The 12,860-nt window shown below is 34.0% G+C and overlaps 1 protein-coding gene across 1 annotated transcript in view; it reads left to right on the top strand.

Moving 5' to 3' along the window:
* Positions 1–3,066: 3,066 nt before the first annotated feature.
* LOC142341221 (uncharacterized) overlaps positions 3,067–12,860 on the top strand; it is a 206,019-nt gene continuing 196,225 nt past the window's right edge. The window contains exons 1-4 of the mRNA XM_075392143.1: positions 3,067–3,076; positions 4,024–4,142; positions 6,511–6,759; positions 7,093–7,240. Coding sequence (XP_075248258.1) covers positions 4,116–4,142; positions 6,511–6,759; positions 7,093–7,240 — 424 coding nt within the window. The 5' untranslated portion in view covers positions 3,067–3,076; positions 4,024–4,115. The remainder of the gene's footprint in view (positions 3,077–4,023; positions 4,143–6,510; positions 6,760–7,092; positions 7,241–12,860) is intronic.

The following is a 12,860-nucleotide window of genomic DNA, read 5'->3' as shown; positions in this document are numbered from 1 at the left end:
TAAATTCTTCATTTTTGGACCTTTTAGCTGGTTTTTTGTCAAAAATCCGTTAAAATGGCAACTTCACTTTGAGAATTCATATACTCAATGCCTCTTTCTACCTCGATGTAATTTTGTTTCATAAAATTGTACATTTGCTAATCCGATTTTCGTAGTTTTTTGCCAATTTTTTTCAGTTTTTTATTTGTATTTTGCTTTTAATTACTAGAAATAGTATTTTGGGGAACATGAGGGACTTTAATTTCGTTTCAATAAAAATTCAATCATTTTTTGGTGTTAAGTTTTTGAAAAAAACAGCTAAATTTTTTTTCATAAATGCAGTCTTAAATATTTTTTTGACCACTTTTTTGCAAAATGTTTCATTGTTTCGCATGTATGAATTCTGCTTTTTCTTCTTTTGTTCTCTTCAGCAAGTTGGATTTTTGTCTCGAATGACTCGTTGTCTTTTCTATGTCTCGAATGCTGATCAATGAAATGTACTCGTTTTTCTTGATTTTTTAAATTTGATTTTTAACTTTCAAAAATCAAGAATTGGTCTTTTTGTTACGGTGTTCCTAACATTATGTTCATATTCTTCACATTCTCGTTTGTATCATCCTAGTTTTGTCCTGGCACCTACTTTTATATTCGTTATATTGATTTTTTCAGTTGTTAAAATATTGAATGAATTCAGCTTTTTCTTAGATCTTGGTTTCTTCGGTTTGCAATTGATTTAATTCAAAATAAGGCAGTACTGGGAGTTTGCTAGAAAGTCTTTTCCAACATTTCTACTTATTACTTTTCATTGCAATTTTCTTCCGGGCTTGGTATTGTTTTTAGACGATTTTTTGCCTTTGAATTTTATTCCGTTGCTTTTGTTTTTCTATGATTAATTTAATTTTTGAATTAGTATGAAATCATGTTGTCTAGCATATATACATCAAGGAAGAATAATGTATTATTTTTGTCTTAATTGCCGTGATTAGAAATCTAATTGTAGTTGTTCTCTGATTCTTAAGTTTGAGCACTCTTTTTTGAATAATTTTGACTTTCCTGTCTTTTTTGAAAAGTTTTTATCTGCCGTTTGCTTTCGCGATCTTTTTGAGAATAGAATCAATAATTATCTGAGGGCAATTGATGGCCCTGTCAGCTTTGCCAGGCTATCAGTTTTTTGACCGTCCTAAAAATTTCAGATTTTTTTAACGTTACCAAACGTTTTCAATAATAAAATTTTGCTGCATTTTCTTTTGGTGAGTGGTTTAAATTTCACCGATTTTTAGATCAGACCCGGGGAGGTAATGAGTTAATGGTTTAATACAAAAGGTAATGGCTTCAGTTTTTTGTGAAGTTTTGGTGCTTCGAGTCGCTTCCGGAATTCTTTCGGCTATGTTTTTTATTTTGTTGTCATGATTTTCGTTACGACCATATGACGTCACAGCCACTTTTTGTTCATTCGTTCATGCAATTTCTACTGAATTGCATGTGTGACCTTATTTTTCGCTCTTAGTGGAGCAAGTTTTTTTGTTCATGCGCTTGTTTAAATTTTTGGTCACACTTGACTTACCTCACTCTCAAAAATGACTTCCTAACTTTGAAATTGACTTTTATTTACTTTAATTCAGAGATAAGGTCAAATGGGTGTGTGTCACTCTAAATGAAATTTATTTGAGATCAGCTAATAGAGGCAGCAATAACTTATACAGATTTTTAGTCAAAATATAACAGATCAGCCTTCAATGAAAAGACGAATTTTTTTGGTCTGTCTGTTATACTGTTTTTTTTAGACTGCCGATCTATGAATCTATTGCGGCTATTTTCTGGCAATCTGCCAGCTATGTTTCATAATTTGGAAACATTGGTTGAAAAAATCAGGAACAAAGCAGCAAAAATAGAAGTAAATTGCTGCTCTTAGTTTTCAATATTTGTTTTGTCAAATTTGCTGTTTTTTCAAAAAGCGAAAATCTGTTCGAACATCGATTTCTCATTCCACTTCGAAAGCTATTTGATGGTGTGACGCCATAAATTAGTGCTTTTTTGTTTAAATACTACAGCTAGACCATATTTGCTACTTTATTTTTAATTTACATTGACAACAAATAGCCAAAAAAAAGTGAAAGGATCTCGAAAAAAGACAGCGCACCAATACAATTTCAAATATAGAATTCAAAAACGTAATCGATTTTGGGAAAATGCGTTCATTTCCAAGGTTTAAATCAAATTAAAGAACGAAAAAACAGAAAACGTCCCATCTGCAAAGATTTGGGTTGAGCATAAAAGAAAGCAGCACAAGCACGGGAAAATTAAAGGTCAGAATAATATTTAAAAAAGAAATACTGAAATACTTTAAAAAGTACTGAATATTTGAAAGATCTGCTTGGTGTCAATTTCTTTATAACAAAAGTTGTGATGTCAAAATCAGCGCATGAATGCATTCATTCGGAACAAAAAGACCAATTGACAACGTGCGCTGGGAAGTAAAAACGACAAATAAAATCGGGAGAACTTTAAAGCCAAAAAACGTTGCAGGGTTGTCAAATTTTTGTAGCTTCGAAAGCACAATCTCTCTTGCTAAAATCTACAAGGTTACGAACTAACGGAAGCCTGGTTGGACAGAGACAAAGACAGGCACTGACAACAATAGAATTTCCAAACTTCGGAAAAATGAGCCGAAAATTACCGAAAAATTGCTGAAGTTTTGGTAGCTGACCTTAAAATCTAATAGAATCAACCTAATAACGTAAACAAAAGCTTTTTGGGAAAATTTGTCATGACCCTAAAAGTCAAACTCAGAAAATGAACAAAAATTTTAAAATTCTGGAATTATTTACTACAATTTTTGACATCAACAATGAAAATACAAAATTAGCCTATAAAATTTTAATCAGGTACAATGCTTTTATGAGCCTTTTCCACAGTCAATTCAAGTCCCATTTTACATAAAACTCAAAGAATAAAGGAAAATTTGAAAGCTTGCACAATTTTGGACTCGAAAAGCTCAAGAAATAGATTTTTACCTGAATTTTATACGTTACGAGCAACTTTAGCAGATTCTGCACTTCAAAGGCTGCCCAACTAAGCCCAGGGCCTCTTATTAAATTTAATGTGCACTGGCTTTTATTTGTTTTTCCTGTTTTTAAAGCTCAAAAGACGGGAAATTTGTGAGGACATATTCACAAAAAAGAGACATAGCACCCATACAATCCGGATTATTTGGATTGTAAAAAAAGAGATAATAATATTAATAATAACCTGAATAATAATCTTGACAGGCTGAGGGCGGTTTTTAAAAATGTTAACATACTTGCGGAAAAATTAACCAAAAGCGTTTAGTGAATAAAACCACTGAAATGACAAATGCTCACAAGAAAATTTTAAACCTCGTTAACACCTCGAATAAAAACGGATTTGAAAAAAAACCGCTTTAATTCAATTCTCTACGATTGACGATCTTTCTGTGTGAAACCACTTAAATGTCTACCATAAATATATCGATCGACCGAAATTGATTGAACAGAAAAAAAACCAGCTGAGCATATAAACTGAGCTAAAAGTGGGGTGGGAACAATTAGGCAATTCTTATTTGATTGTATAAATTTGTTGGTAATACTTGATTTTTTTAAACTCATATTTGACTTCATATTGTCTAGTAGATTGATTTTTATCGACGTTTTTTGTTGTTTTGCATATTTTGTCATTTCATGCCTTCAACTATTTGCATTAATTAGTGATTGACCTTGATGTAAGCCATTCTTATTTTGAGGGTCGTTTGTGCTTTTTTGCCACATTTCTTTGGTTTACTTTGTGATTTCATACCATTATTAAAAGCAGCGAGGAGGGCTTTAATGATGTCTGTTCTATATACGTGAGTTGCTGAAGTTTTTAATGGTTCACAAGAAGTTGTTTGTGGTTGAATCGTGTAAATGCTCGGTTATTGTTTGCAGCAGTTTTGGTCAATTTAGTTGAAATTTGCTTTGTTGATCGAAACTGTTTTTTGATTAACAGTTGCCAAAGGTGTTAACCACGTGTAATAATTGTTCTTTCTTCAGTTTTTGATGCTCTAGTGGTCTAACACTGACTATCAAAGTGCAATGCGAAGGGAGTTTTCGAATGTGGATTAGACTTTAGCCGCTGAAGAGATGAAGAAACGTAGCAAAGACAAAAGTGTGAGTAGTTTGGCGAATTATTGCCGCTATCCAAATGAACATTGATGCAAGCCTCAGTATAATGTAAAATTTGCTGGTGACAACCCTAAACTGTACATTTCTGTTTGTCGCCAACGTTTATTGATTTGGAGTGCCTTTGAAGATGGCCTGTTTCTTTCATATTGTTTCTCCTAAAGTAGCTAGCTCTCATAGAAAAGATAGCATTGAACAACCACGGCTTGATAATTGTTGATAAGTTTCCAGTATTTCTGCTCATTTTAGGGATATTATAAATGGTCGTCGACTCATGTGTATTTCAGCTTCTACTTATTCGTTCGTAAGACATGTTAAACATGTCAATATGGAACGTTTAACGAAATCTATTTCAAATTACGAGAACTCGAACGTTTCTCTTAATAAGCTAAATTGGATCTCTTAATAAGCTAAATAAATCTGACCAGCATTGTGTTATCGGAATTTCAGCCACTGTTTACAAATTATCTTGAATAATGAGAATAAGCACAAGGACGCGAAAGGGATGAAAGCTCAAAAGGTATGAACCAGAGGATTAATATAGTTAGTTATTCAAAGTTGATTTTTTTTCATAAGATCAACTTTTATATTACACATACCTAATTTTGAACCTCGTGATAAAGTTAATAGATCTTGATTAGGTAATGCAATAGGACCGTGCATGTGTGATCAGTATCGGCACTAAAGTTTTTGCAAATTTATTTTGTGTGAAAGTAAATTCTTTGTTTTTCATTGATTTCTGAGCCTGAACATTTACGTTGCAAGCGTTTTCGATGCAACTTTTCAATATTTAAATATATGCATTAAATGTTCACGGGGAGTAATGGCCTATATTGTACAATGTGCTGCTTGTTTAAACTCGACGACCAGTGCGAGTTGTCATCAAATTAACATTGTGAAATTTTGCAGCACCTTTCGTGACCTATTTTGAGGTTTGTGACTTAAACACAAGCTGATGAGTAAACAGTTTTATACAGAATTATACAGAACGCTAGCTCCAGCATAGATCTATAATAGTTTTACCGTTTTTACTGCTTATTGAAAACTACGATGCAGAACTTTAAGGTTCCTGATAAAATCGCAGTCCCTTTTAGTCACCGACAAAACTATCCCTCATTCGTCGTTACACTTGCTTTAACATGGCAGTATTGCAGTTCAAAATTGTACAAATTTCTTATTTTCACAAACTCATTTTTAGACTTTCTAAATGCTCATCGAATAGCGGTGAAAAAAAATGCTGTGCAGAATGATTTCAGACCTCATAGTGTAGTTATCGCTACTGAATATAGGTTTTTTTTCGCCCATTTTGAAATGAAAATCGTTTTCTGATAAATTTTGTTCTTCACTGCTTGCACTCAATTAATTTTTATCTATTTTGAAGATCCATGATAACAGTATTTTCGAGTTTTATTATTTTAGTGACATTTTGATCCTTGGACGAAATTTTTACCATAAAAAACTACCGTTTTGAATAGGTAGAAATGCTGTATTGATCAAATCCGTAATTGCTAGTAATCGACGCGGTTGACTGCTATGTATTATTCAGTAAGTCTTTTATTTAGTGTACCTGGAGTCCAAGTAACAATGATTGAGTCCAAAACGGGCCACTGAATCTTTATTGTTGTTTATTGTTAACAATTTAAGCCTTTAAGGTGAATTGGAAAACAACTATTTCGATAACTGCCAAACTATCATCATCTCTGATATCCGGTAGTGGGGTCAATAGTAAAAAAATTTTCGCAAAGAATTTTTTCAGAAATATCAAGAATAGCGTTTTTTTTTCTATTTTTTAAACTCCGAAATGGCTAAATCAAAGCTTTGAGCCTTGATCGTAAAGGTTTCTATAGTTACGTAGACAGACTGAAGCAAATGCTTGTTTCGTTTGAGAAAAGAGTTGAAATAAAAAAAAACAAAAATTTTGAAAGTTCCTCGGAAATGGAAATAATCTGTTCTTAAGCAGTGAAGTGAGCACAGAAAAATGATGAGATCATTAGCTAGAGCTGAGATCATTTTTAAAATGGAAAGTTACTGAGGTTGCTTTAGTTCCTTTTTCGACCCTGGTAGGATTTAATTTCTACTAAGAATTTAAAATATATCCGATATATTCTGCCTCCCCCATAAAGAATAGCATTTGTACCCCATGCATACGTGCTCATTTCACACTCTAACATGCTATATGACACATATGCAAAGTTGTTTATTACAGGCACTGGATGGAAAAGATTAGATCCCAAAAATAGTGTCCTATCTCCAACCGAATTCGCTACGCTGCCACTTTCAGAATTTTAATATTTTTTTTTGAAATAATGAATTGTTTTTTCTACTATTGGGAGACCATTATTTGCGCGTTTTTCAGCGTCAACAGAATACCTTAGTCGGAATTCCCGAAGCTGGGGCAGTGGGAGGTGGTAAAACGGCGGCTGAGAACTTGCGACATCAAACAGTTTATGGAGTGGAGTTGAACGGGAGTGCAAAGAAGGAAGGCCAGAATGATGAGGGTGGAGGTGGTGCTGGTGATGCAGGGGGCAAAACTGTGGCTGAGAGGATTGAGTACCTGAAGAATAATCATGAGGAGAAATATAACAAGCTGCTACGGCAAGCTTTTGTAAGCATTCCTTTCATTTCTGGTGACCGGTTATGTTTTTACAGTGTAATGTTCAAGCGCCTGTGTCTAAAAGCACCTTCATATTTACTCATAGAACCACTGTTAACCTGACGTATCTAGCAAAAAGCCATATATTTCAAGAAGAATTTATTTATGAACATTATAATCAGGTTAATAAACTATAGGATGGCAATAAAATAAGTGGGATAGTAACTGTTTCTCTTCTGTTGGATCTAAGTATGCTTCTCCATAGAAGTTATCTTGGAGCTGAGTTTGGCGAGTACTTCAATTTACGCGAGCAGTTCAATTTACCAGATGATGTGTATGTTTTAGGACAGTATGAATCTGGGTGCTAAGCTAGATGAGTACCTGAAGGCCAAAGAGAAAGGTGGGCCAGCAGCCTCCAGTTCCCTTAACATGGACCAATTTGTTCTAGCCTACGCCACTCAGAAACGACACGAGCTGGAAAAAATTGAGAATGGTATTTCTTCTGACATATGATTTGAACAAGACGGCTCGCGTGATTCTGTGCGTGGCACAGAAAGTTTCGACATTCGGTTTTGGCGATAGATAATGCATCATAATTCAGCATAGTTTGCCATCAGACATTTAAACATTCCCACGAAAATGACTCAACTTTGCCCGTTAATCTTGTTTTTTTTTTTTAATTTGCTAGCAAAAAGTTGAAAAGTTTCCAGGAGTATTCTAATTGTTTTTTTAAGAAAAGTAGAAATATCCTTATTTGTGCGTCATGTTCTCAAAAACGCTGAAAAGAACTGTGATAGTATGAGTCCTCTGGAAAAGAATGAAAACTGTGAAAATTTTAGTAAGGGAAACATCATCTCAGTTCTTTCGAAAAGTCCGAAGTTTTAGCCAAACGACAAATCTTTTCATGCTTCAAAAATTTCTCGGTAACAATAAAATAAGGTTGCTATGCAAATGTTGGATTAAACTGTGACTGTAACCGTAGTAGATATTTTTCGCTATGGCAAGCCTCAGTTCAAACAATTGATGCCTGCTGCAGCAACTCCTGCAAAAATAACTTTGGAACAATTTTTGTGAAATTTAATTAAAAAGATACCTGCATTGGTCAGAAAATATTTTTAATTAAAGCAGTTTAGACTGGCAACTTCATTTGAACATTGGGTACCATTGAGAAACAGCTTTTAAGGACATTAGCGGAAGACGGTAGTTTGGAAGATGATTTTTTTTTGAAAGAAAAGACTACAATTATTCGCAGAGAATTTTCAACTTGAAAGTTCCATGTGAACATGGAAGAGTAGCTGGTTTGTACTGCACAAATCATCATAAGTGGACTCAGTTGTCAGTTCGTTCAACACAAAATGATCGCTCACCTTTTTTCATATAACTATATCGCGTCAATAGAAAGACAATTGATCAGTTTTTTCTCAGCAAGTCGCACTTTCACTTTTACAACAGGTCAAAAGAATTATAGACTCGTGATTGTCAGGTGGTTAGTCGATATATCAGTATAGTTGTACTTTTGTGTTCACCTCTCTGAACGCATTAGAAAAAAGTCGCAAACAATTTATTGAAAAAAATTTGTTTGAATACGATAGGAGACTCCCAATTGGGTCGACTACTGACGCTGATTTCAAAAGCATCCTACAAATGTTTGACGACAATAGCGATCAAAATTAAAAATCAGGATAATTTGGTTTTGTTCACCTTCATTTTTACCTAAAAAGCAAAGTTAAACAACTAATGTGGAACGAATTGCTTCCTCATGGTTGACAGTGGCTCTTTAACATTTTGTTGAAATTTCCTTCAGCAGGGGTAATGAGCTGTTAGTGAGGGGCTCTTTAGGAAATGACGATACGATATATGTAGAGAAATGAAAACGATTTGTAAGCGCTTTCCATCTCGAGTTTGGTAGTGAAATGCCGCCACTTCAGTTGAGCGGCTTAAAATCCTAGGCGAATACAACTTAGATAACAAAAATGCAAGAAGTCTGGCTTGACAAAATTTGTCTGAAAAGTCCAAATGGTCCAGCAATAAATTTGCGCAAGGAATAAAGACACAATAACGAAAAATGCTTTAATTGCTTCCAATGGCAACTATTAATAAACTGAAAAACATTTTTCAGTTTATTAAAAACTTTTTTGAATAGTTTTTTTTTGTTACTAATTATTGACTGCTCGTTGATTTAATCAAGCACGCTTCTTTACATCGCTTGAGAAGAAAATAAAATGTAAGCAGCGTTTATTAATAGCCGCGAAGCGATTGCGGCTTTTATTGGGGACATCGTGGTCCGACGATCGTCGTCTGACGATTTATTGGGGACATCGTTTCTTCGTCTGACGATCTTTTTCGTTTTGCGTTTGTTGACACTGCAAAGCTGAAAAAGTGAAATTTTCTGAATGACTTCTTCCTCTCACTATCGGCTTTTACGCGCGTGACTTCATTTCTCATTCTCTCTATCAAAGGTTTTAAATTCATTTGTGTGATTAGATTTTGATCAAAAGTGACTTACCTCACTCAATAAAATGACTTTTACACTTTAAGACTTAAATTGAATTAGTTTATGGTCAAAGGAACTCGTATATGCAGTAAAGGTCCCTAATAAAAGGCCTCTGCGGTATGAATTTTAACAAGCTTTATTAATATTTCGCTGAATGTTTTTTACCTAATTTTTGAGCGGCGTTGATTTTTTTTTTCAATTTAAGATGTGTATCAGTTTCTATCTCAGAATTGTGAATAGTCTTAAATTGTAGTTTTTAAAAGTTGATGGAGGCCTTATGCGAGACAAAATTAGTTGTTATGACCAATTTGTGAGCTATATGGTTTGGAACTACAAACACAAACACGCAAAATAACGCTAATTTTCGCAATTTTTTTCATGTTTTTTTAAATTGTTTTTTATTTTGATTTTTTCCAGCTTCAGAGGCCACGGAGTCTCCTAGGGTTTGATAGTAGGGCACTGCATAGTTTCTAGTAACATTGGATTGGTTTTCAACATTTTTGTGTCTCGAATTATGGCATTTTTTAAAATAAAATCTGCAATTTTTCTTGAGGTTTCCTAAAGTTTTTGTCAGTTTTTGATATTTTGTCCCTTCTCAAGTGCCAGAAAACCTTTTTGACGGTGTTGTAAAATGGTAGTGCTTGGTTGTTAGTTCAATGCATTTGTTTTCGACAATGTAACTGTTCGAATTTTAGAAATTTTTTCAATAAGTTTGCAATATTTTCAAGTGTTTTCAAAATATTTGTCTTTTGTTGTTTTTCTTGCCTCAGTAGCCAGGATACTTCATCCAGGTTTTGATAGTTTGTTAATAAATAGTTCATAGTGGGAAATTGAATGATTTTCGACATTTTAATAGAACGATTTTCTATTTTGTGAAATTTGTTGCCTATCGATCTTAGCAATTTATTTTGCAATTCTAAAATTTGCGATTGATTTCATTTTTAAGATTTTTTTTTGACAATTTATGAGTTAATCGATGTTCAAGGGCCAATGATTTTTTTCAGGTCAGCAGATATAATACGACCGATTTGAAAAAACGAAAAATGGCTTCGAACATATATTTGTATTTGCTATACTTTAAAGGATCAAATTTTTCTTAGGGGTAAACGCTTCCGAGTTTTAGCAATGAGTATATTTTTGTTTAATTTGATATTTTTAGTTTCACAATATTTTGAGATAATTTTGTTCATATTTTGGCTGTTATTTTTTAATTGATCTGCTGGTCAGGCAGAGTACTTCTAAGTTTTTCAGTCAATTCTTTGAATTGCATTTCAGGACTTGTCCTGCTACGTTTTTTTTAAATTCGTCAGCAATGATTTTTGCGACCTGACTTCGAATTGACTTTCTACTGCTTGGAATTGACTGCGACCTGAATTGGTATCGACTTTCTACTGCTTTGCAGTTAAATTTTGTGTGCGTTACGTCAATTGTTCTGCTTTTAGGTCAATTGCATGACTTACCTCACTCGACAAATGACTACTGAATTTGCTTAATGTACTTTAAATTTTATGAATATTTACTAGTTAAAGGTCAATAGAGGGAATCTAAATAGTGCCAAACGTATATGCCCTTATTCTTGAGTATGAGAGTCTTGAGTTTTTGATTTCGATTTTTAATTTTGAAAAAGCTCCATTAGAGTCGTTTCCTTATAGAGCATATATGTTTCATAAAAATGAGAGTCCGAATCTAATCAAACTGTCTAATGTTCTATTAAAAGACTGGTGGTCAATCTGTCTGTCTTATATCTGTAGATGTTTCAATTCATGGAAGGCCAAAGCGTCCATCGCGGCTAATTTCCGGCAATCTGCTGGCTGTTTGTTTTATAATTTCGAAACTTTATTACACTTAGTGCTGCTTTCAGCTCTATAAGCTTGTTTTTTTGAAGTCAATAAAACATAAATAGTCACCAACAAAAATTGGCAAATTTTATACAAAATGAAAAAAGTTTTCAGGAAAGTTTTTAAACTGTTTTTTTTTTTTTCAAGAATGTCACGATTCCAAGCATGTGTGCTTGATTTCAAAGGCTTTTAATCTATTTAATTTCTGGTGATCTCACAGGCTGTTTAGCGTACTATGTTACGCCTTAAAACGGAAATTTGTACGTAAAATTTGGAAAATTTCGAGCTTGTGATTTTTCTTTTTACGTAAATTTTTTCAATAGTTCTCGATACAGATGGGTGAATAAACAGATAATAGTCGACAAGGTTTAAAATTTACACAAATGCGCGAAAATTGGCTCAAGTTGCCTGAATTGGGCCAAATCTTATGCAATTCAACGAATTCTGAAAAATGCTTTGTAAAATTTTTAAGGCAAATAACTTTCAATTGATACCACATATATATTGACCTGGGATGCCCCATCAAAAAGGGCTCTGAACAGAAAAAAGTGGGGCATTTAAGTGGGGTATCGATTGCTGAGAGATGTTATTTAACCTTCGGCTTCGTCTTTATTGCTACCATTTGTTTCAACAGATGATAGTCGAGTCTGTTGTTCCGGTAGGTCTCAAATTCAAGCTTATATCAACTTACCAGTAGCTTTTTGTTTCCTTGCATTTGAGTTGCTTTGATTTTGATGTAGGTATCTTAACAGGGCCAATTTGTTGCTTTAGTTTTTGTTTGAGGCTTATTAAATTATACATTAGGCCTCTGTTTAATGGCAATTTGCAGAATTCCCATAATTTAAATTTCTTTCCGTTGCACCTTGTTTCGGATCTATTCTGTTTTGCCCCCCCCCAGCTTAGTGAGCATAAATTTTTTTGACCCCCAGGCGCACGTGCTATTTTCTTACATAGTAACGTGCTATATAACAACATAGAATTTGTAACGGGGGGGGGGGGGGGTCATAAAAAACACAGGGGGGGGGGGAACAGAATAGATCCCTTGTTTCATAGATATTTGGTTTGTTAGAATTTCTCTCCTGCTCCCTACTTTGCAATTCAGACTGCAGACCCATTCATTGATGCTCATTCCCCTTTGCATATACTTGAAAAAGACAAAGGTATTTTGCATATAGTAATTATAGGTAACGTGACTCTGATCAGGTCTCTGAAAAAATCTGTCGTTAACCGAGAACCGCGTAGGATTTCGAATTGACTTATACAGGAGTCACGTATCCTTGCTTGAAACAAGAGCTGTTTAAAAGGTTTGAGGACTCAACGGAGCAATTAATGACTTTCTCTTGGATTTTACAATACAGAGGATTTGGATAGTATTGGGGCGCTGAATTTTTTAAAGATCTGTTTGCACTTTTCTTGTCAATGAGAGGCAACATTGGAGTTGTGATTTTAGTCACGCTGTAGAAAAAAGCGAGTAGCATTAAAGCGTGACCTTTGTCAATCTGCTTCAAAAAGAGCGTGAGAAACTGCTGTGTGAAAAAAGTTTCTGTTTTTGGGATTAGTTTTCACGTGCGTCATTTTGACTTCTGTATTCTGTGTTTTTGCTCTGGAATTTGGCACATATTATTAAAGGCGAGACATGTATTCTAATGGTGCTTAGTTCTCATTTTGAATCACTCAATTGGCTGTTACTGGGTTTTCATTACTTTGGGGGTCATTGTTTTCACTAAAACAACAGTGCCATTTTGGTTCGTCCTTATTTATTGTTCTTTGTATTCTTATGG

This window comes from Convolutriloba macropyga, chromosome 1 (genome assembly GCF_964194025.1).
Source record: "Convolutriloba macropyga chromosome 1, txConMacr16.3, whole genome shotgun sequence".
Lineage (NCBI taxonomy): Eukaryota > Metazoa > Xenacoelomorpha > Acoela > Convolutidae > Convolutriloba > Convolutriloba macropyga.
This window is presented reverse-complemented; position numbering and strand designations above follow the sequence as displayed.